Source organism: Ipomoea nil, unplaced genomic scaffold, assembly GCF_001879475.1.
Source record: "Ipomoea nil cultivar Tokyo-kokei standard unplaced genomic scaffold, Asagao_1.1 scaffold3043, whole genome shotgun sequence".
In the NCBI taxonomy this organism is placed as follows: Eukaryota; Viridiplantae; Streptophyta; class Magnoliopsida; order Solanales; family Convolvulaceae; genus Ipomoea; species Ipomoea nil.
The window spans coordinates 628,054-650,971 of NW_017619471.1; the positions used below are offsets into that span (position 1 = coordinate 628,054).

The 22,918-nt window shown below is 39.2% G+C and overlaps 1 protein-coding gene across 1 annotated transcript; it reads right to left on the reverse strand.

Moving 5' to 3' along the window:
• Positions 1-1,274: 1,274 nt before the first annotated feature.
• On the reverse strand, positions 1,275-4,223 carry LOC109163833 (5'-nucleotidase SurE-like). Its single transcript, XM_019312548.1, has 8 exons — positions 3,827-4,223; positions 3,583-3,647; positions 3,181-3,224; positions 2,884-2,961; positions 2,396-2,549; positions 2,029-2,205; positions 1,597-1,656; positions 1,275-1,513 (listed from the first exon to the last, which is right to left on the reverse strand). Exons 1-8 carry the CDS (start codon positions 4,065-4,067, stop codon positions 1,406-1,408), a joined length of 927 nt encoding a protein of 308 aa, XP_019168093.1. The 5' UTR covers positions 4,068-4,223; the 3' UTR covers positions 1,275-1,405.
• Positions 4,224-22,918: the final 18,695 nt, after the last annotated feature.

Below are 22,918 nucleotides of genomic sequence, written 5' to 3' on the forward strand. Positions count from 1 at the left end.
CCAAAAAGGGATGCTCGGATAAAAGAGGACCAAAAGTGGATTGTCACCTCTAAATCTAGAATAAAAAATGGAATTAACTCTTTTCGAATTTATCTAAATATGCATACTATATTGTTAAAAATTGCACTATATATCAGTGTAGCAAAAATCCCGCCTAGGCACTGATTAATCATCACCTACGCGCTAGGCGCTGGTCGGCCGCCTAGCGTATTACCATAATAGGCGACCGACTAGGCCGCCTAAGCGCTGCCTAGGCCTCTTAGGCACTGACTAGGTCAACTAGTCGGCCGATTAACTGTTGTTCCCTTCTTTTTTAAATGGGTTATTTTGATGTATCGTTTTTAGTATTTAGTATTAACTATTAAAGTATTAAATAGTTTATAATTATCAAGTCTTAAAAAATTAAAAAATTTTAAATAAATTTTCAAAAAATAAAAAATATACAAGCGCCTAGGCGGTCCGAAGAGTGCCTAGTATTTTTTCAGCCATGCTATATATTATTGAGAAGTGCAATTTTTAAGTTGGAGACAATTACCAAAATGACACTTTTTTATCAAATTTTTTCAGACTAGTTAGATTTTTTACAAATGAACGGCTGGGATTCGTTATTAAGTTTCTTTTCTCATGTGAATGTATCCTTAAATATCAATTTTTTATAATTTATAAATCATACTATTAAAGTAGTTTTAAAATTTTTATCATTTATACATTGATGTAATAACTAACTATTTTGGGGTGTGAAATTATGAATTTGTTGCAAACTAAGACATCACTCGCATGAATTCATGTTGTACCTGCATGGGCAGCTCAACTGGTCATAGAAGTAAAACTTTGAAAGAATGACCAGGTATCAAGTCTTACCAGCGGGGTAAGTCTCAAAGTGAGGCCGATCTAACCTTTGTGGTTCATGTTCAGTTGAGTTACCCTAATGGGTTGGGGTTCGGGGTTCAGCCTTTTGAAAGAAAGAATGTATCCGTATATAATAATTAAAGGTCGATCAAAATGATTTTCTTCTCATTTACATCACCATTTTCACTCTAGGGGGGATACAAATGCATTCAAGAATGAGGTAGAAGTCAACATATTACCTCATTCGGGGTTCAGCCTTTTGAAAGAAAGAATGTATCCGTATATAATAATTAAAGGTCGATCAAAATGATTTTCTTCTCATTTACATCACCATTCTCACTCTAGGGGGGATACAAATGCATTCAAGAATGAGGTAGAAGTCAACATATTACCCTCCACCCCCCCCCCCCCCCCCCCCCCCAAAAAAAAAAAAAAAAAAACATATTAACTCAAGCCTAACAAAAAGAGCATGATTTTATTCTCATGAAATGGAACTAGCACATACAATAAACCTGAAAGTAAGCCTCTGGTTTCTTTCACTAGAGAGATTTGCTGCTTAGAGTGCAGGAGTGCAGTGTTGACCCACAGAAGGCAACCATTGTTTGAAGAATGTTAAACAATCTACGTCAACATTGAACAAAGCATTGATAGGAGTGACAGTTATCTACAACCAAAGACGAGTGGCATGTTAATCATAAGGCTCCAACAAATAACTAACATCAAATTAGATAAACAAACATTGCTTACATATCCATCTTGAACAGAACAGTAATCTGCACCATCATCGTCAACTTGTATTGCCCTAACCTGTTAAGCAACGAATTTTATAATCAGTTAAAAGCCATGTAGTAATACAAAACAGAAGAATATAGCATCTAAGCAGCAAAAAATTCGAGTTTGAAAAGCTCGATCTATTCCCCACACCAAGGAAAGTCAAAGAATTAGCTATCTCAAAGCCATCTGAAGGAAAGTGTAAGACAAGAAAATATGTAAAAAGATGTCTTAAATTGGCAATTGCTCATTGCAAGCATGACCAAAGACCAATAATTTAGGTTGTTAGTGTATAATGGCACCTCAATGCAGCATACTACATTTCCTCCAAAACAGGCATGTCATAGATAGTTAACTATTTGAACTTTCTTGAACAAGCAAGCAGGTAGAAAGGGAAAAGGTTCTCACTTCTCTTGTGAATAAAAAGTTTTCCTGCTCAGTGCTAACAACACTTGGTTCTGCACTTTGTGATGGAGTCAAGTCCATAGTCATGGTTGATAACATTTTCCCTCCATGTGTTTCAGAAGTAACTTGCTTCCATCCCATTCTGATTAAACTCGTGCCTTGTTGAGTGAGCTGGTAACCCTAGAGTGAGCAAAACAAAAATTTTTGAAGAAACTTGAATTTAGACTGGCAGCATAGCAAGAAAATAAAAATAAATACATCTTCAAGTACTTTAAAGTCTTAATTTAATATACTATACATATAACGCATTACTATTAGCTAGATCACATATAAAGGCAACATTGATAGCATTCCAACCAGCAAATGTTACCTTGTGATTTAGAACATCTGTTGGCACAGTAATATTCAGAAAGCAATTCTGAGGATAGATTTTATTTTTAATATCAGCCAATATAGTAGAAATGATGGGTACGCAAGCCTCAGCAGCTAGTGTGAAGTCATTATCATTACTTTTTCCACGAACCCTGTCAGCAATTTCAATGAACAAGGGAGAATACATGTTACTTCCAACAATTTTATTGTTGTTCAAAAGTAAAATGATGAACATTATAATTTAAAATACTCTGTAATTCAATTAAATTTGAAGTCTTGTACTTTTCAACATAAGTTTTAAGACCTTTTATTTTTATTTTTTATGTTTACTTTTGTGGTTAGTTCTAAGTCACTTAAAAAAAAAAAAGGTTCTAATATGCACTTTCAGTGATTCAAGATAATAAACCCTCTCTGAAATCAAATGGACACATATTTTTGCCCTCCTTCAATCAAAGTGTGATTTCTCAGTAAAATGCATGCCCATACCAGTCATACGATAAAGCTACAGATGGAACACCATTGACAAAAGCCTCTCGAGCACCAGCAACTGTTCCTGAGTAGACGCTGCATTTCAAATGAGAAATATAATCAATATTGATACAAATATTATACAGAAACTCTGCTCTTCTTATAAAATGTAGATATCAAGAGTGTCTATTTTTTTAAGCTACAATTCAATCACTATTCTGCACATTGGTATGCAGTGAAATAGTGGAAGTTGCAAAACGACATCTCATAATAGAACTGAAGAAACAAGGTTTGAGTGAAGAGAATATTACTAACATGTGATAACCACAATTGCTGCCCATATTAATACCACTTATCACCTGCAAGCATAGATGATCTCAGTTAGCATAATCTGATAGTACACACCATGCCAGAAGACAGTCCTCTAGTAATTTAACCAAGAGTCAAGTGATAAAGGCTTCTCAATCCAGTTGAATGGCAAATATAAAAAAATTAAAAACACATTGAAAATTGCATGATACAATATGATTATGATCACATCAAATCAATATCAATATTAAGGATAAAACAACAGAAATGTAATAAACTCTTTACATTAACAAAAGATTAAATGTCAGAAACCAAAAGGATAAAGTATAATAGGATAGAGATAATTTTTCATTCTGAAAGTGAAGTAGAAGGCAAATCACATATCCTAGATTTTGTTGAGATAGTTACCAAATCAGGCACTGAAGAGAACAGAGCTTTTGAGATACCGAGGGAGGCACAATCTGCAGGAGTTCCTGCATGAGACCGAACAAAGTAATGTAAGTGAATCAGATATCACACTTGTACGCTAGAGCTATGATCCCCAACAATTTCTAACACTTCTCATTGTCTATAATCAATTTTTAGGTTTTTTCCCCTCTAAAGTAATATTAAACCACAAAAAAACTTGAAATCAAGCGAGAACTGCACTAACCAGCAACTGAAAACGCAGTGGCTCCACTAATTTCAACTCTCTTGACCGGGACAGCGTGACGCCAGGTGATGCTATGACTAACGGCTGATTGCTCGGAGTCAGGAGCGCAAACAAAGACGTTGAATCGATTAGTGGAGACGAGGACGCGGACGAGAACTCTCAAGCCAAGAGCATCCACTCCGTCGTCGTTCGTCACCATCACCGTCGGCCGGTGGCTGGAGTACACGCCATTGTTCTCCATCGCCGGGGGAATGGAAGGTTTAATGGATTGTGGAAATCAGAGTCTGGCTGCAGTTCTTCTCGGGAGCAAATGAAGAGCGCAAATTCAATCGTGCAATTAGAGGCATTGCCGGGACTTGTATTTGAAGGCATTGCCCACTGCACAGTGCACAGTGCACAGCCACGCCGCCTTGAACAGTTGAACTATTGCCCAATAGTTTAATCCGTCATATTATCGGCTGCGTCAACTTTGGTATGCGGTCTTGCGGATGACTTCGACACGCCTCCCTCGTGATAGTATTTTTAAAATTTTAAAATTGGGAAAATATTTTCAGTCATATTCATGATACAACTTATTCTATGTGTTATACATATATATATATATATATATATATATATGTAACGATCTTGAACTCATATGTTATTGTTAGGCGAGATGCTTGCGCCTAAATATTTGGATCTGGACTATCGATTCAGAGTAATTTGACAGTATATTTCTATTAAATATCAGTGAATGCTCAAAATATATATAGCGATTTAGCCTATATAATCAGTCTAATCAAAATTATGAAGATATAATTAAGGAAGGATGAATCTTTTTTTTTATTTTTATTTTTTTTTATTTTTACATCAGAACGGAGGGGGTACCCAAAAAATCAAAGACACATGGGAAACAAAGCTCTCAGCTTGTCATGGCCAATAATGTCACTCAGCTCCGGAGGCGCACCATGGACCGCACGGTAACCAATCTGATGGGCGAGCGCCGCCGTAGCCAGCCAATCTGCTGCCTTGTTCCCTTCTCGGAAAACGTGGTTGAATTGAATTTCTCTAAATCTTTCAATCTCCCGTGCACACCTCCTTACAATGTTATTATCAAAATTTGCCTCACTCGTCGACCCGCGGAAATTTTCCAGGAGGCACTTAGAGTCACACTCAACTATGAGTTTAGATACCCCATTTGCATTCGCCATGCGCAGACCGTGGTATAGTCCCCATGCTTCCGCTTCAAAAGCTTGGCAACGTCCTATGTTGACAGTGAAACCTCCACGCCAATCCCCATGTTCATCTCTGATGAGACCACCGCAGCCTGCTACTCCGCTGCCCTTACAGCTTCCATTGATGTTGAGTTTGAGCCAGCCACTATCTGGTTTTTTCCAACCCACCTGAGTGTCTTGGTTCCGCCTTGTTCCTTTCTCCGGATGGATGCGCTTGGAAAACGCAGTTTTGACCTCCAAGTTGTAGTGAGCTAGCCAATCTAACTTGTCTTTCACCGGGATGCTCCGGCCGTTGAAAATGCCATCATTTCTCCACCGCCAAAGCCACCACAGCCTGGTACAAAACTTCTTAGGCCAGTCCTCCCCAAAGCCCTAACTTGCCTCGCCCTTCAGGTTCGTCGCTAGCCAATGGTTCCATGTCATCGCGTTCAGGGTGGCCGCTACCCTCCTGGGCACAGCCGGTTCCCAAATACTTCTCGCTGCCGGGCACGTTCGAAAGAGATGAGATAAATCCTCGATCTGTCCTGCACACGGATAACAAAAAGGGTTAGATGTGAGATGTCGCCTAGTTCGCTCAGCATTGGTGAGGATCTTCTCGTGCCGCAGCAACCAGAGGAACATGCATATCCTAGCTGGTACACGGATTCGCCAGAGGTTGCGCCAATCCTGGTCTATGGCATCATCAGGGGGTTCCACAAGATGTTCGTACATAGACCTTATAGAGAATTTCCCGTTAAGTTCTAAACTCCATCCCACCTTATCAGGCACAAGGTCCTCCGTGAGAACGTAGCCTGCAAGTTTATCTTTGGTTTCTGCCGTCAAGATGTGTTCCAGATATTCCCACTTCCATCCCCGCGTTTCATCCCAGTAGTCTCTGACAGGTGCGTAGAGGTCAGGAAGAGCTAGTGGTGCATTGAGTTGTGCGTACAGCGGTTCAGGTGTTAGCCACTTGTCCATCCAAAACTGTGTGTTCCTGCCATCCCGTACCGAGCTCATTATCCTTGCTCCATGTGTGGCCACGCTGCAGATATCCCTCGCCACGCATTCAATGCACTCCTCCGCGATTGCGTAGCAGCAATCCCGTCCCTAGGGTGTCTGTATTTGGTGCTTAAAGTTTGCGCCCAAAGACTGTCTTTCTCCGCTATTAGTCGCCAACCCAGTTTCGCCATATAAGCCGTGTTCAGCTCGGTTAAACGCTTGAGACCCAGACCTCCCGCTTCTCGTGCCGTAGTGGCTAAACCCCAATTCACCAGACTCATTCTGTTTTGTGTACCATTACGTCCCCAGATAAAACTCCTCGTTCTCTTTTCGATTTCTAGGCAAATGCTTTTAGGAAGTGACGTTGTTTGCATGGTATAGGCGGGTATCGCGTTTAGCACAGACTTCGCAAGAACAACCCGTCCCACCAAAGAGAGCGTCTTCGCTTTCCACCCCTCAAGACGGTTTGAGATCCTTGTAAGCAAATCCGAGTGTGTTGCACAGGTGACACGTCCGTGTATAGCCGGAACTCCCAGATACTTTCCCAGGTCGTCGGTGCTTGCAATGCCTAGCCGCCCTGTGATGTCTGCCGCGAGACCTGGCTCCGTGTTTTTTGAAAAGAACACTTGTGATTTGTTGAAGCTAATTTTCTGTCCCGAGGCTTGGCAAAAACGGTCCAAGCAGTCCTTGACTATCTCCACCTGCTCCACTGTAGCCTCCGTGAAGAGAACCATGTCATCTGCAAAACAAAGATGGGTTAGAATAGGTCCATTAGTAGCAAGTTTGATACCAGGAAGGATGAATCTAACTCTATAATAAAGCAAGAAGTTTTTGGTAAAAATTTTTCCCGCTCATTTGATACTACGACGTTTTGATATGGTATCATAGATAGATATCTGGCTATTTTTTTTGCGCGTGTAATGTCATTATACATTGGAATCTGCCTAGCCGTTTTGATAGACAAAACTATTCGTATTCAACGAGCATACAATCCTTGCTTCCCAAGGAGTTCATTTAATGTAGGACTCTTGGTAGTCTAAACTAAATGATTATCATCATCGGATAACCAAAGTCTAACTAAAGAGATGCATGCCGTAAAAACCCAATATATATACATATATATATATATATATATATATATATATATATATATATATATATATATATATATATATACATACATAGAATATGCAGAGTTTAAATATGCATCTATAACATTAAATGAGATCTTATATTTCCCATAAAGTGGCTGGTGGTCATATCCTTGCAATGTTCAAATCTTCACACTCTATAAATAGCCAGCTTCTTCATGGCAAAAACCCTTTCGAAATTCAGTTCACTTTCCTACAGTTTCAAATCAATTTTGGTTGAACAAGATGCCTTCAATGTTCATTGCTGTGAAAAACATCAAACCTGAACACCAGCTCAGGGCAATCAGGGTGAGAGCAGTACGGGTATACGAAGTGCCTGAGAAAAGGGGAGAGGGTCAGATGAGTAAGAGTATGGAAGTGTTGTTCCATGATGAAGAGGTACTGTTATTTTTTTTTTCAATGCATCATATTAATGCTATCTACTAATCTAAGCCTATTTCAAATTCTCCTAAATTATGTTTTTTTTTATTGGCAGGGACACTACATTCATGCAACCATTTTGAAAAAAGATATTGTCAAATATAGAGAAATATTACAAGAGGGCAAACTGTTTGAAATAAAAAAACTTCATGGCTTCCACAAATTACTATGTCTACAAGATTACATAACATAAGTTCATGATAAAATTCAACTATAAAACACAAGTGAAGGAGATACATTCTATTGGCTTTCCTTTAAAAATGTTTCGCTTAAAGAGTTTCATTTCTTTGAAAGATCCTGCCGATGTTAATGACAATGAACTTATTGGTACTATCTTTACTTTTCTTATGTTTATTACTATCTTAATAAACTTAACTGCTAACATCTTGCTAAAATCTTACTGTATTTATTTCTAAAAAAATTGGCAGATGTGATTGGTCGGGTCATTGAGATCTATAATCCTGTGGATAAGATTATAGGTGGAAAGGCAACAAAACTTATTGACTTTCAAATTGAAGACAATGCGTAAGTTTTTAAAAAATGTACTTTGATTCTATTTGAACTGATTACTGAATTTTGTATTTAATACAATATATTTTTTACTGATTGGATTTCAGTGAGAACACCCTGACATGTACACTGTGGAATGAACATGTATCTTCTCTTATGCCTTATTACAATAGTGATTCGAAAGAACCACTTATTGTAGTCATTCAGTGCTGTCGGGCCAAAGTGGTTAGTGGTGAGTTTCTCTATACTTTTCAGTCTAATGTCTATTACTCAATCCAGGGCTAAGATTGCTGTCTATGGCTAGGAGGGTAAACCTAGCAAAGTTAGTCCTTAATGCCATCCCGATTTATACCATGCAGACTGCTACTATTCCTAAAGGAATATGCCAGGCGACTGAGAAATGTAATAGGCGTTTTATTTGAGGAAGTGAAAGTCCGGATAACAAGAATAAAATTGTGAACTGGAAACCATGGCTAGCCCAAAGGAAGTTAGAGGAATTGGTATTCGCAGATTACAGCAGATGAACAAGGCGTGTATGGCGAAGCTAGGGTGACGTTTAGAGTAGGAAAAGGAAAGCTTGTGGGTGAAGACTTTGGTGAGCAAGTACAGGGACGCCGAGGGGAGGAACACGGCTCAGGTCAGGGTTCCAAATGCATCGAAGGGAATTATGAAAAACTACAAGAAAAACCGCAAATCGCAATGAAAATCACAGAAAATATTAATTCGTCGCAAAAACGCAATGAATATTGCGACCGAATTGCTTCCGTTGCAAATTTGCAACGAAAAGGGCGACGGATTTTAATTCCGTCACGAATCTTGGCGCAAAGAGAAATAAAACCCGTGAAATATTGGCGGCAAAATATTCACGACAGAACTTGTGATGGAATTTAGTTACGTCATCCACTTCGCGACGAAAAAGGCGACCGATTTGCTTTCTGTCGTGAAAGAAATAGTTGTTGGTGTATTGACTAAATATTGCGACGGAATTAACGATCGAATTTATTCCATCGCAATATTTTTTTTCTACATATAAACGGCGTCATTTTTAAAATAAAATTAAAATCAAATCAAATATAATAAAATTTAAAACCAAAACCCTAAGAGCATGTTTGGGCACGGAATGAATTTTGGGGTAATAGGAATGTTATTCCATAATGAATGGAATATGCAAGGAATAGAATAGGAATTGTATTCCATTGTTTGGTTCACGGGAGGAATTAGGAATTATATTGCAGTTTTTGGTTGGTTTAATGAATAGAAATGAAATATGTTTTAAAAGACATAAATACCATTATAAAAATATGTGGTGATGGTGGCGGTGGTGGGGTGGCGGGGACGGTGGTGGTAGTGGTGGTAGCGGCAGTGGCAGTGGCGGCGGTGATGGTGGTGAAATAGGAAATAAATTTAATTAGGGGTAAAATAAGAAATATACAAATGTGTGTGTGTGTATGTGTGTGTGTGTGTGTGTGTGTGTATATATATATATATATATATATATATATATATATATATATATATACATACATACATACATACATATATAAGGGTATTTTTGGTATTTGTAATATAAAAGCTATTCCCATAAACATGAAATAGCTAATACCAAAGCCCTCCTTAGGAATGGCTATTTCCTTGCAAAGGGAAGTTGTGCGTAACAACAAAAATAAATACCTGGAAGGAAGCTCGTGATGTGTCGTTGCTTTAGTACAAAAACCGGCAGCGTTCTGTGTCGTGTTTCGCAACACTATCTTAAAGATATTTAACGACCAGGGTATCGTTATATCTTCGACTGATAGCACATAAACAAATAAAAGCTCAATTTTAGAACCAAGGTAGGTGTGCAATGTTTGTATTCAATCCGTGTGTTCTTGAAATGGAAAGTGAAGCACTCTTTTATAGTGCAGCACTTGTAACACCCCCTCAAAACAAGCTATAATAAAAGCCTTAACGCATGCAGATACCATAACAAAACACTAGCACAGCGGAAGATAAAAGGGTAACTGGATAACATAAAATCCAAAACAGGGGTGTTATGCCACGCTTATTAACACGATAAACGCTACAGCCAAATCTGCATGGTATACAACTATCCAAAAACTCATAGTCTAAAGCTAAACCGGCTCACAGGCCGTAAGACAAACGAAAGGAGCTAAACTATCGGGCACTAGACATCGCGCTCGTCTAGACATCACCTGAAAGATCACAAAGATAAACATGGGACGACGCCTGGTCAGCGAATAATGCTGGTAACCCACCAATACACGTGAAATAATATACATAGGTAAGGTATAAATTGTAAAACCATTTTCGAAACGGAATACATATATATAAGTCAAAAACCAAGATCAATAGCCAACATAAGACTCAACACTCTCAACAAACAACACGGGAATACATCCCAAGACCACAAGAACAACACGACTCACAAAAGAGTCAAGGCATGATCTATCATCACTCAATAGATCAAAACCCGACAAGTACAACGCAAAAGAATAAGACTTACACAACCGGAAACACATGCCTCTGTGACTACACACGTCACAAGAGAAGAACACACAACACCGGCTACAATTTCCCTCGCGACATCACCCATCACGAGTTGGTATGCCTGCCTTATACCCTGTTCCAACCTTATGGCTACCCCCAACCTTGTTTTTTCTTTCCAACCATTACCTCCAGGACCCCTGTACTTCTTAGTCCCACCTTTTCCCTCCGGGACCGTCGTCCCCCACCAACGACCACCAACGAGACCACCAATTTCATAGTACACGAGGTACCGTACACATACACGGCAACACATGCCTTCCCAAGAAATACGTGGACCCATCACTCAGGCCACAACTCCATAATCACGTCACCGCCACCACGAGGACCGCTGCAATACCTCTAATCGTGAATAGTGTCCCATACCACTAATCGTGCAATCCAGGTAAAGCCACACACACCACACCTCAACAGGAATCAATTAACGGATTACAACGAAGGTATGAAACATACTCAATCAAGGAATGGGTCACAGCCCAACAACAACAACGATGAATAACACAAGTTATCATCAACCAATCGGAAGATACGAACAACACACGCGCTAGCATTTAGATACCAAACTAGCATGCTTATCAAACGGATAAACCAAAGGTAGTTCCGAGGAACACACAAGACACATCACGGTGCAAAGAAACACAATGTTGAACACTTAGCACGATTCAAGACACCAAAGCCTACATGGAATCCTACCATATAGTTCTAGACATACGAAACATCAAGAATACACTCAAATAGTTCCACAAAAGAACATCAGGAAGCCAAAAGACCAAATACCGAGTCAAAAGAATGACGGGGAACAAATCCCATCATAGCACCGAAGTGTTCCCCGCGGGTGGACCCACGGGTAGGCCCCTACCCATGGTTCCGCCCGCGAGTACACTACCCACGAGGCCAATGTACCTGTGGGTGGGCGGCGGGTAGGGCTCTGCCCGTCGTTCCGCCCGCGGGTACATCCCTGTGTCCAAAATAATCCCTTCGGGGATTTTCAACTTCAAGCTCAAATTCAAGTCCAAAACATGCCAAATCTCACCAAATACAACAAAATGACTTGAATCAAAGGAAATGCCAAGCAATGGCACACAAGAACCCTAAACACAAGCTCTAGATATGCATTTTCACAAGACAAATGCATAAACACTCACATTTCATAGCAAAACACATGTAGAATCCAAGAAATCACATATAGGTAAGCAAAATAGGTTTTGTAGAGCATGGGTTACCTCTAGTAGACTAAAAGACTTCACTTTACACCTCAACAAGCTCCCCACAAGGCTCACTTTCCAAACCCACTTCAAGAACAAACCAAAGATCATAAAGATCTTACTTTTAAGAAAAAGACATCTAAGATGGAACCAAAAACACAAGATGGACTTAGATCTTACCCTCCTAGATGCCCAAATAGGTGAAAGGTTGAATCTTGGAAGCAAATCTTGAAGTCTTGGCAAGGTCTCAACTTAGCTTGAAGGAAAAGCTACTCACCTTTCTAGAGAGAAGGTAGAGCTAATATTTTAGAAAGTGTAAGGGGTGAAATGAAGATGTCTTCTAGGTTAGGTCACAATACTAACACTTGGTGAAAGGTCAAGAATACCCTTACTAACTTTAGAAAGTGTAAGGAACAAGGGAACTCCCTTCAAAGCTCAAGGTACAACTTGACTTTGGAGTTGACTAGTCAAATACTAGTCCCCAACTATTAAATTTCAGGATTTTAGAAATTAATTATCCGATTGAAATATGATTAATTACTCAATTAATCCATGAATTGAATTTGGATTTTTGGGGTGTCACAGCACTTGTCATTACAACCTTTACTAGAAAGTAGGCATATTGTGGACAAAGTTGCACAAACAAAGCTGTGCATACGCCATGCTAGAATGTAGACATATTATGGACAACTTTGCATGAACAATGCCAACCACACACGTTTGAATGTTTCCCAACATATGTCATTCCTAGGAATAGTATTGTCATGACAAAGTGACCAACCAAATAATAGAATAGGTTTATTTCAAGAAATGTCATTGCATTCCTGACTTATTCCATGAACCAAACATGCCATAAGAGAATGCTAGCCTAAGTTTCACATCGATGCAGCCTAAGAGAATGCTGCTACTCTAAGTTTCACGTCGACGTAGCCATCGCCATTCGTCGCCGCCGCTGTAGCAAACGCATCAACCTAATAGAACTCCGTTGCCGTTGTCGTCTGTGACAGGTAATTCGCCTAGTCCAAACTCTGTTTTTTTTTTTTTTGAAAGGAAACTCCAAACTCTGTTTAATTACTTCGTCTGTGACTGCTCCTCTCGCCCAGAAGTAATTCGCCCAGTTTAATTACTACCCAACCCAAGCAATAACATCCATTCATCATGATTCTCCCAACATCACGAGACACTTAGGATAAATAAATATTAATTATGCATTTATTTTCTTATTATAAGATTGTTGTTTGGTGAACTACATATGCTTTGATTTCTTAGTCCATCCACCATCATACACATGACTAAAAGGATCTTTACTTCTTAATTTTTACTTTATTTTTATAATAATAATTTTTAGTTACAGCCTATTTACAAACCCCTAATATCAATTCAAGTTATGATTCCTTTAAAGATTATATGTTCTTTCTTTAGTTCAAAGCAACACTACCGTACTAAAATATATGTGTTACCAGCTTTCCTAGCTTTAAACTATTCACAGAAACCATTTATATTATTATCTACAATCTATCTATCTACCATTCTAATAAGAGCGAATAATGTTAGGCCCTTAACTGGAATAAAGAAAATGTCGGTACTAATTGTTTCTTAAAATGAATGGTTCATATTATTTTGATTTTAGTATTTTTAATAATTTTCCTTATTGGTGTTTTTACCTTCTTTTAGTTGTCTTTATATAAAGTTAGGATCTTTGTTGTGTTTTGGTTTGTATAAGAAGTTGGTGTGGAAGAGGAGCTCTAGGAAAGGCTTTTAAGGGTGAAAAGAGGAAGTTGTAGGCTACAAAGGCAACCCATGCTTTACAAAACCTATTTTCTTACTTATATGATGATTATTGGCCTCTACTTGTGATTCTTGTGATGATTTGTGAGATTTGAATGATCTTGTGGTGATGCATGTTTAGAGCTTGTTCTTAGGGTTCTTGAATGCCATTGCTTGGCTATCTCTTGGGTTCAAGTCATATTATTGTTGAGTGTGAGATTTTGGGTGTTTTGGACTTGAGCTTGGCTATCTCTTGGGTTCAAGTCATATTATTGTTGAGTTTGTGAGATTTTGGGTGTTTTGGACTTGAACTTGGCCTTGTTGTTGATTTTCCCCAAAGGGAAATTTTGGTGTACATGTACGTACCCGCGAGCGGAACGGCGGGCAGGGGCCTACCCGCCACCCCACCCGCGGGGAACCGGTCTCGTGGGTGTGTGTACCCGCGGGCGGAACCACGGGTGGAGGTCCACCCGTGGCCCCACCCGCGGGGTACATATTTGGTGATGGGCGGGGATTTGTTCCCCGTGATTCTTTCTTCTCGGTATCGATGTTTTGACCTCCCGTTGTTGATTTAATGGGTTATTTGTGAGTCTTCTTGATGTTTCGTATGTCTAGAACGGTGTGTTAGGAATCCATGATAGGATTTGGTGTCTTGAATCGTGCTAAGGGTCCAACCTCGTGATTCGTTGGACTAATGTGAGTCTTGAATGTTCTTTGGAACTAATTTTGGTTTACCCGTTTGACAAGCATGCTAGTTTGATGTTGATATGCTAGTATGTGTGGTTTGTTCCTTCGGATTGAGATTGACAACTTGTGTTGACAATCATTTGGTGTTGGATTGTAATCCTATGATTGTTGAGTATGGTCTCATGTCTTTATTGTGATCTCTTGATTGATTCCTATGATGTGATCGTATGTAAATCGTTGTACCCTTTATTGATACGTGATTGAGGCTATTGTTGAGTCTTAGTTTTCTTGGTAATGACGATGACCTTGTGTGACTATGATTGAGATTGGTGGTTTGTTACTTGAGCTTTGCTCACGAGATTGGCAGTTTTGTGATTGTGAAATTAGTGGTACCCTCGTGTACTGAGAGCTCGGTGGTGAATAGGAGTGTCGGCGGGGGGGCGACGGTCCCCGGAGGCAAAATGTTGGACTCAGAAGTACAGGGTGGCACTAGGAGGTAACGGTTGGAACTGTAATAAGGCCGGGGGTAGCCATAAGGTTGGAACATGGCATAAGGTTGGAACTATGTAACTTGTGACATGTAGTTGTCACCGTGTGAATGTGATTTCCTTGCTTATGAGCATGACTTGATGTATTCTACCTTGTGAACGGTAGAATGCATCCTGAGTTGTGTTGTCTATTATGTTTGTGGTCATGTTGTCGTTGTGAGGTTGATGATCCTCGTTTCTTTTTAGAGTGATTGATGAGTCTTGGATGTTGACTTCCCTCTTTGGTTTTAAAAATGATATGTATTGTATTCCATTTCAAATGGTTTTGATTATAACTATCTATACTATGCTATTTAACGCGTACTGATGGGTTACCAGCATTATTCGCTGACCGGGTATTATCCCTTGATCTTTTTACAGGTTTTGAGTAGATGCTGAGCGCGCTAGATCTGGACCTTAGATAGTATATAGATCCCATGATAGACATTTATCCTTTGTTGGCCTGTGTGCCTTAGAATTCTTAATGTTTGGTTTTTGTTTTGTTAGATTGTTGTTGACTAGCCTGTGCACCCATGGTTTATGGGTGTGACATAACGCTTACTGATTTTATATAACTTCCGCTTGCTGTTTATCTTGATGATTAGATGTTTACCTTTGAAATTAAGTTTTAAAAATGTCGAAAAATCGGGGGTGTTACAGGAACACTGTTCACCGCATGGATGCGCTGGTTTAATTTCTTGGAAGATGCCACAGTTGGGATGGATGAAGGTAAATGTGGATGGTGGTATGAATGACACTAGCATGGTTGGTTGTGGAGGCATGCTACAGGTGTAACACCCCGTGTTACGGCCCCTAAAACCAATTAATCATTTAATCAATTACCCAAAAGAAATGACTAAATTCCAATAATTAATTAAGAAAAGGCCTACCATAGTCCATGGGCCCTTATCCCTAAACCCAATCCCCTAGTTCTAGAAGGAATAGAACTAACCCTAATTAGGGACTCTTAGGTATATAAATAGGGGGCATAGGAGGCACCTAAAACCCACACCACAATAATCCCTCACCACACAAGAAGTTCCAAGAATCCCCCTAGGAGGAATCAAGAAAGAAGGAATCTTAAAGAAAGACCCTTCATAGCCAAGGAAATTAATTAAGGCTAAGAGGTAACCCATTTCTCAACAAAACCTATTTTCCTTGCTATAATTATCTTCCTTGGCCTCCTCTCTATACTTGTGTCTTCATGAATCATTTATAATATTGATGATATGTTCTTGATGATTATGAGATGATTCTATGTGTGATCTTGATGATCTTGATGATGATAAGAGATTCTTGATGATTATGTGATGTTCTTGATGAATCTTGATGTTTGATGATTAAAAGAGGAACTATGACTTTATTGATTTGAATATGATTAGAGCCCTAGGTTAAAATTGGGAATTTCGTATTGTGTTATTCTTGATATAATTGGGTGGGATTTCGCATGTTCGGGTGTTGATTATGTTTAGAAGTCATGATAGGATATGTTCTATATGATTCTTGCTTTGGATCCGTTAATTGTCTACATGGTGTCATCAATTGCGTTTAAAAGTGTCTAAGCATGGTTTCGGGCTCCACAACGGATCCCGGGACGTTTATTTTGATAAAGAGTCAGTGGAGGGTAGGTGGGGGCAGGGGGACCCACCACCTACCCGCTGCCCGAGAAAGACGTCGCCGGCAGCGGGCAGCCGGCGGGCAGGCGACTGCCCGCCGGGCACCCGCTGCCCGGAGACCTGACGTCGGTGGGCAGCCGGCGGGTGGTCCACCACCCACCGGCTACCCGCTGGAAATTATCCCAACTCGGGACTCCGGCTTCCCCGTTTGATGTTTCCCTGACCCCCGTGGTGTCCCAGCGGACCCCGTTTATCGTGCCTAAAGTCTAGTTTGATGTTTCGGGTACCATTCGTAGGATAAACGAGTCTTATATATGTATATATGTTGAATGCTAGTGGAATTGGTATCCCGTTGGCCTAGGTGAAAGAAGTATGAACCCCTTAGGATTATTCCTAATATGTGGATGACCACGCATAGGTTTCGTTATACGTTTTCTCCCCTTTTCCCAATGTGTTAATGTGGGTTGCATGTGCTTGCTATGTGTTATGTGTGCATGATACCCCAATTTGGTTGCGATCAAATTGGTTATTCCTGAGCTGCGGTTCAGAAGCTGGCTGCGGTCAGAATTACACTCTCGGGCTGCGGTCCACCGTTTGGTTGCGATCAAACATTTTACATGAGCTGCGGTTCATATTCCTGGCTGCGGTCAGATGACTACTCTTGGGCTGCAGTCCACTGTTTGGTTGCGATCAAACATTATGATGAGCTGCGGTTCATCGGTCGGTTGCGATCGACACCTTCGTATTGCGATACGAGGCAGGGTGCTGCGGGGTCGTGTCAGAGCTATATGCGCTGACCCTCATGTATGGGCATGCGATTGGTCCTGTGGCGCCATCAAAGTGTGCTTGTGTGATGAGATGAATGATGATATAAATGAGATGAAGTGAATCTGTGACCATAGGATATATGCTAGTATCTTTACATGCTTGGTTATAACTGTTGAATGTGCTTATCCCATAGGATATATGCTAGTATCTTTACATACTTGGTTATAACTGTTAAATGTGCTTATCCCTATCTGTCAAGTCTATTCCGGTTTTGAAACTAGAGTTTCCTAGGATATATCTTCCTGCTTCCAAATGACTTTTCTTATATCTATATATATCTATCTATAATGTATTTCAACGTGTTGGAGTGGTTTACCAGCATCTCTCGCTGAACAGATATATTTGGCTTTCAGGCACAGACGAGTAGATCCCAAAGCGCGCTAGAAGATCGTGGATTAGATAGATAGTTTTTCCTTTCGGCTTGCGTGCCATAATAATGTATTGAGGATATTAGTTAGTTTAGCCTGTGCATCTGAGTTCTCCAGCTCAGATGTGGCATAGCACCCCGTACACTTGTTATTAGTATTACTCTGTTTGGGATTTTATGAGAAATTACCTTTATTATATAAGCTTTAAAAGTTTCAAAATTTCGGGGTGTTACAACAGGACTATCTGTAAAACCCCCTTTTTCTAAACTCTAGAGCCCATAAATTAATCATTCAAAATAGAATATAATCAAAGGATTAATATAAATTTAGGATAAAATCCAAAACATAAACTGAGGGGAAGTGTTACCGCTACAACTACCCACTCATGAGTAACTGCACAGGCTAAACAAAAACTGTTAATACTAGAGTCTAAGCTCATAAACAACAAAATGGGAAGCAATCCCCGGTGTCTACGCACCATCAAAAGATAACTATAGTGTAACTACTACTAAAGCCACTGAACTGTCTAACATAGGAGGGAAACTAATCTAGCCTTAAACATGAACACTAAAGTTACACACTACTATACAACGCATGCTCTCATCATGAACTGGGTCAACCTGAAAGGGGTTATAAAACATATAGGAAAATAAACTCGTTAGCATATAATGCTAAGTATAAAGCCCTCAACCCTGTAAAATAGTATAGATATAGGTTGGAAAATGTCTTGCATTCATAAAAATTCTCAAGTATGAACATAAGCAATCAAGACACTCAGTCAAAAGATCTCAATAGATATACTTATATACTTCTATATGCTCAACAACCTATATTCTCATATCAACATGCATTAATTCATAACTCATACTTTTGCACATACATGGACTGAAAATAGATACAAATCTTCTATAAAGCTAATATGCACTTCTTACAATCATACTGATACTTTCAAGATAGATATTGAAATGAACTGATCCTATCAGATAAGGTCATGCTTTCATGCTAATACTCAAGCAATGAATGATACTTTACTTCTCATATAATCAAGATAGGACATATGTTATGCCATGATGTAATTCTACAAATAAAGATATGATACTATATATATACTTATGCTCTCAATCTTTATATGAAAAGAATACTTTTCTGTGGAGGATCTCTGTTGAGTCACTTGACTCGCTTTTCTCTTCTTTCTTACTTTCTTTCTTTCTTGCTTTCTTTCTGAACTCGTGGGGGAAGTAGGAACTTCACGAATCGTGAATGGACCTATCCGGGCTCGGCAAATCTGGTCGGCCGAATACTCATCTCGCCCACAGAACCGGTACTCGTGGTTCTTAATCTCTGTGGAATTAGGTATCGTACATTTAGTGTGCACACCTCCTAACTAGTATTTCAAGCCTAGCAGGTAGTATTGAACCTAGCAACTCGGGATTGTTCTACCAAGTTACTTATAGAATAAACTGTTGGTCCTCTATGACCGTTTCTTCCTTTTCTCATAACTTCTTTCTTTGTCTTTTCTTCTGTCCTAACGAGAACCTCCTAAACATAGATTTTCCTCACTTTATATAAATAGCATATATATATATATATATATATATATATATATATATATATATATATATATATATATCATATGACCTCTCTTTCTAATATTGGAAATCTAATTATCATGCAATTAAGCTTCTCAATGCACATATATATCTCATATAACTTCTCATTCTCATATTGGAAATCTAATTATCATGCAAGCTTCTCAATGCACATATATATCTCATATAACTTATCTTTCTCATATTGGAAATCTAATTATCATGCAAGCTTCTCAATGCATATAGATATAGATTTTCCAAAATAGATATAAGAGTTTTGAAAATAGTTTAAGGTTTTACTTTAAGCCTTCTACTGTACATAAATCTTTAAAAGTGGCAAAATAGGTGTTTCAATGCAAAGTTTGGAAAACAGGGACTTATGCAAGAAATCTCAATAATCTCATCAATTATTCTATTCATGAGCTAAGCAATGCAATTAGCACATTAAATCAAATAATTCTTGTAAGCAGATGCCAACATAATACTCCATAATTTTGAACTCAACATTCAATCAAATACTCGTGGACTAAATTTTATACTTTGTCTGGATAACATGTTTCTACTCAAAAATCATACAAAAACAATTCACACTAGTGTGTCGTTACAAGCCCGAGTGTCCGAGCCTCGCGGTTCCATGAATCCCGGTCCAAAACAACACATAGCTAAGCCTCACGGCCCGGCCTATCCTGTTTTGACCTGGCAGAGCTTAGTGGCGGGCCTTGAGAGGCCCCGCCACTTGGCTCCGCCAAGGAACGGGCTGGAGTGACGGATCTCCCTTGGATCCGTCACTCTGGTCCGTTGGTTCACGGTTCTAGCCAACGGGTCTCTCCGAGATCTGTTGGCTAGGGGCGCAAGGCCAACCGGTGAACTTTGGCAGTGTGCACCACTGTGTGCATCAGATGCCTCTATTTCCATTTTCACAACTCAGACCTCAACAAAACACTTCCAAACAACCATGAATAAATCATCTAACATCATCAACACACAATAAACGTACTATCATGCATTCTCATTCATTTCTAAACATCAAATCTCAAGAAATCTATTAACATAGGGCTAAAATAATATATTTGGGAATCCATGGTTTATACCTCTTAGCTTTGCTAACCCTAGTGTGAATCCCTCTTCTTCTTCAACAATGGCTTCCACCTTCACGTCCTATTTTCATCAAACAATAACATAAACACATACAACACCCATCACAAACTCAAACATACACTATAAGATAAAAGAGATGAAGAGGATGGATGAAGGATGGATGTCAGGAGATGAATGAAGGGAGGAAGATGAAGATGGATGGATGAAAAGAATAGCTTACTGATTTCTCCTCTTCTTTCATAGACTTCTTGGCTTAGAGTAAAGGAGGCAATGGAGGGATTAAAGATGATCAGGTGAATAGTATTCTATTTATGTGGTTCGAAACCCTAGGTGGATGTATTGGTTGAGAAGGGTATTTTGGTACTTTTGCTTCATAAAACATCAAGCTATTTATTTTAACTTAAGCTTAGGGTTTTAAAATAAGTTTATACATCTTTGGGGTTAAAAATATATTGGTTCAGATTTCACAGGTTCCTCTCAGGTTTCTTCATATTGACTTTTTTGAGTCAAAACTTGGTATAAAAATATACCCAATACTTGGGATTTTCGAAATAGGCTAATATTTGGTGTTGAATTATGTTGGTCCCAAAGGGGTGTGGTAAAAGTCTAGAGGGGGGGGGGGGTGAATAGACTTTTACACTTTTTCACAAATGCAACAATTGCTAAGGCAACAGAGAGATCAAGACTCTTAACTAGATTGTTAGAGTCTTGTACGCAGCAGAATAAATAAAGATAAGTGTGTGTGATGAATGTGTCAAGTATATCACGTGATAAGCAGTAAGTAAATAAAGCAGTAAATGAAACAAGGCAATTTATAGTGGTTCGGAGGTGATGTAATCCCCCTACTCCACTTGCTCTTATCGTCCAAGAGCAATTCACTATATCCACCACTTCTTGGTTCCTAGATACAATGAATTTCCGTGATCTAGTGCTTTGATCACTAAGCCCACACTAATCACGCCAGTGCCTCCAACACTGCTGCTTCGGATTTCACAGCTCCGTGCTACTTTCCAGGATTTCACAGCTCCGTGCTACTTTCCCCCCTTCTTCCACGATCCGGTCGACGTATCCCGTGATCTGGTGCTTTGATCATCAAGCCCACACCAATCACGCCCAGTGCCTCCGACACTGCTGTTTCGGATCTCACAGCTCCGTGTGACAATCCAGGATTTCACAACTCCGTGCTACTTTCCTCCCGTCTTCGACGATCCCGTGATCTAGTGCTTTGTTCACAAAGCCCGCACTAATCACGCCCAGTGTTCTCCAACACTGCTGTTTCACTTGTTTGTAGAAAGACAAGTTTTCTTCTGGCTTCCAACTTTGAGAATTCTTGAATGGATCTTCAATATCCAGCAAGTCTCTCAATGATGAAGAATTAAACACTCTTGAATTTTTTCTCTTTGAGATCTCTGAGTGTTTTTCTCACTTGAATATATTCTCACTTGTAAGCTTTTTCAAGCAGATTGGATTCGTACGATCTCTTTCTTTCGAGTATTGGAAGTTAGTTGATCTGCTTCATTCTTCATCCTTTTATAGCTAGTTTTGAGAAGTTGTCCGTTGGAAAAAGACAATCTCAAATTTGAATTCCAAATCTCATATTTGAATTCTTGTAGCCTTTTGCAGAGGATGTGTAGCTTCTTCAGAAGATCATATTAAAAATAATATCTCTGATGTTTTGGCCGTTGCTTAGCATGTGGTCCATGTGAAGAGACTTAAAATATTTCTGATGCAGATCTTATTTTCACGTGAAGGGCTTTAAAATAATTCTGATGTAGATCATGCGCCTTCTGGGACTTTCATCTTCTGTGTATTTTATTCTCTCTCTATGGCTACTGATGAAGTGTTTCGGCCAATGAGATCTCTTGATCTGGGTCTCATATTGAAGCCTTTGACTTTGCAAACCGCATCTCTAACTTCATCTCCAATCTCTATTATTTAATTAATTTCGAAACTGATCTTGAAACCTTTGCCTCTCTATTATTTAATTAATTTCGAAACTGATCCTGAAACCTTTCCTCCAACTTAGTCTCGAAACCTCCCGCATCTCTAACTTCATCCCTTTGCTCCAACTTAGTCTCGAAACCTCCCGCATCTCTAACTTCATCTCCAATCTCTTGACTTGCTGGGTCTCATATTGAAGACTTTGACTTTGCAAACCGCACCGCATCTCTAACTTCATCTCCAATCTCTATTATTTAATTCTCTATTATTTAATTAATTTTGAATTTCATCTCCAATCTCTTGACTTGCTGGGTCTCACTGGGTCTCATATTGAAGACTTTGACTTTGCAAACCGCACCGCATCTCTAACTTCATCTCCAATCTCTATTATTTAATTAATTTTGAAACTGATCTTGAAACCTTTGCCTCTCTATTATTTAATTAATTTTGAAACTGATCTTGAAACCTTGCATCTCTAACTTCATCTCCAATCTCTATTATTTAATTAATTTTGAAACCTTTGCCTCTCTATTATTTAATTAATTTTGAAACTGATCTTGAAACCTTTGCCTCTCTATTATTTAATTAATTTCGAAACTGACCTTTAATTAATTTTGAAACTGATCTTGAAACCTTTGCCTCTCTATTA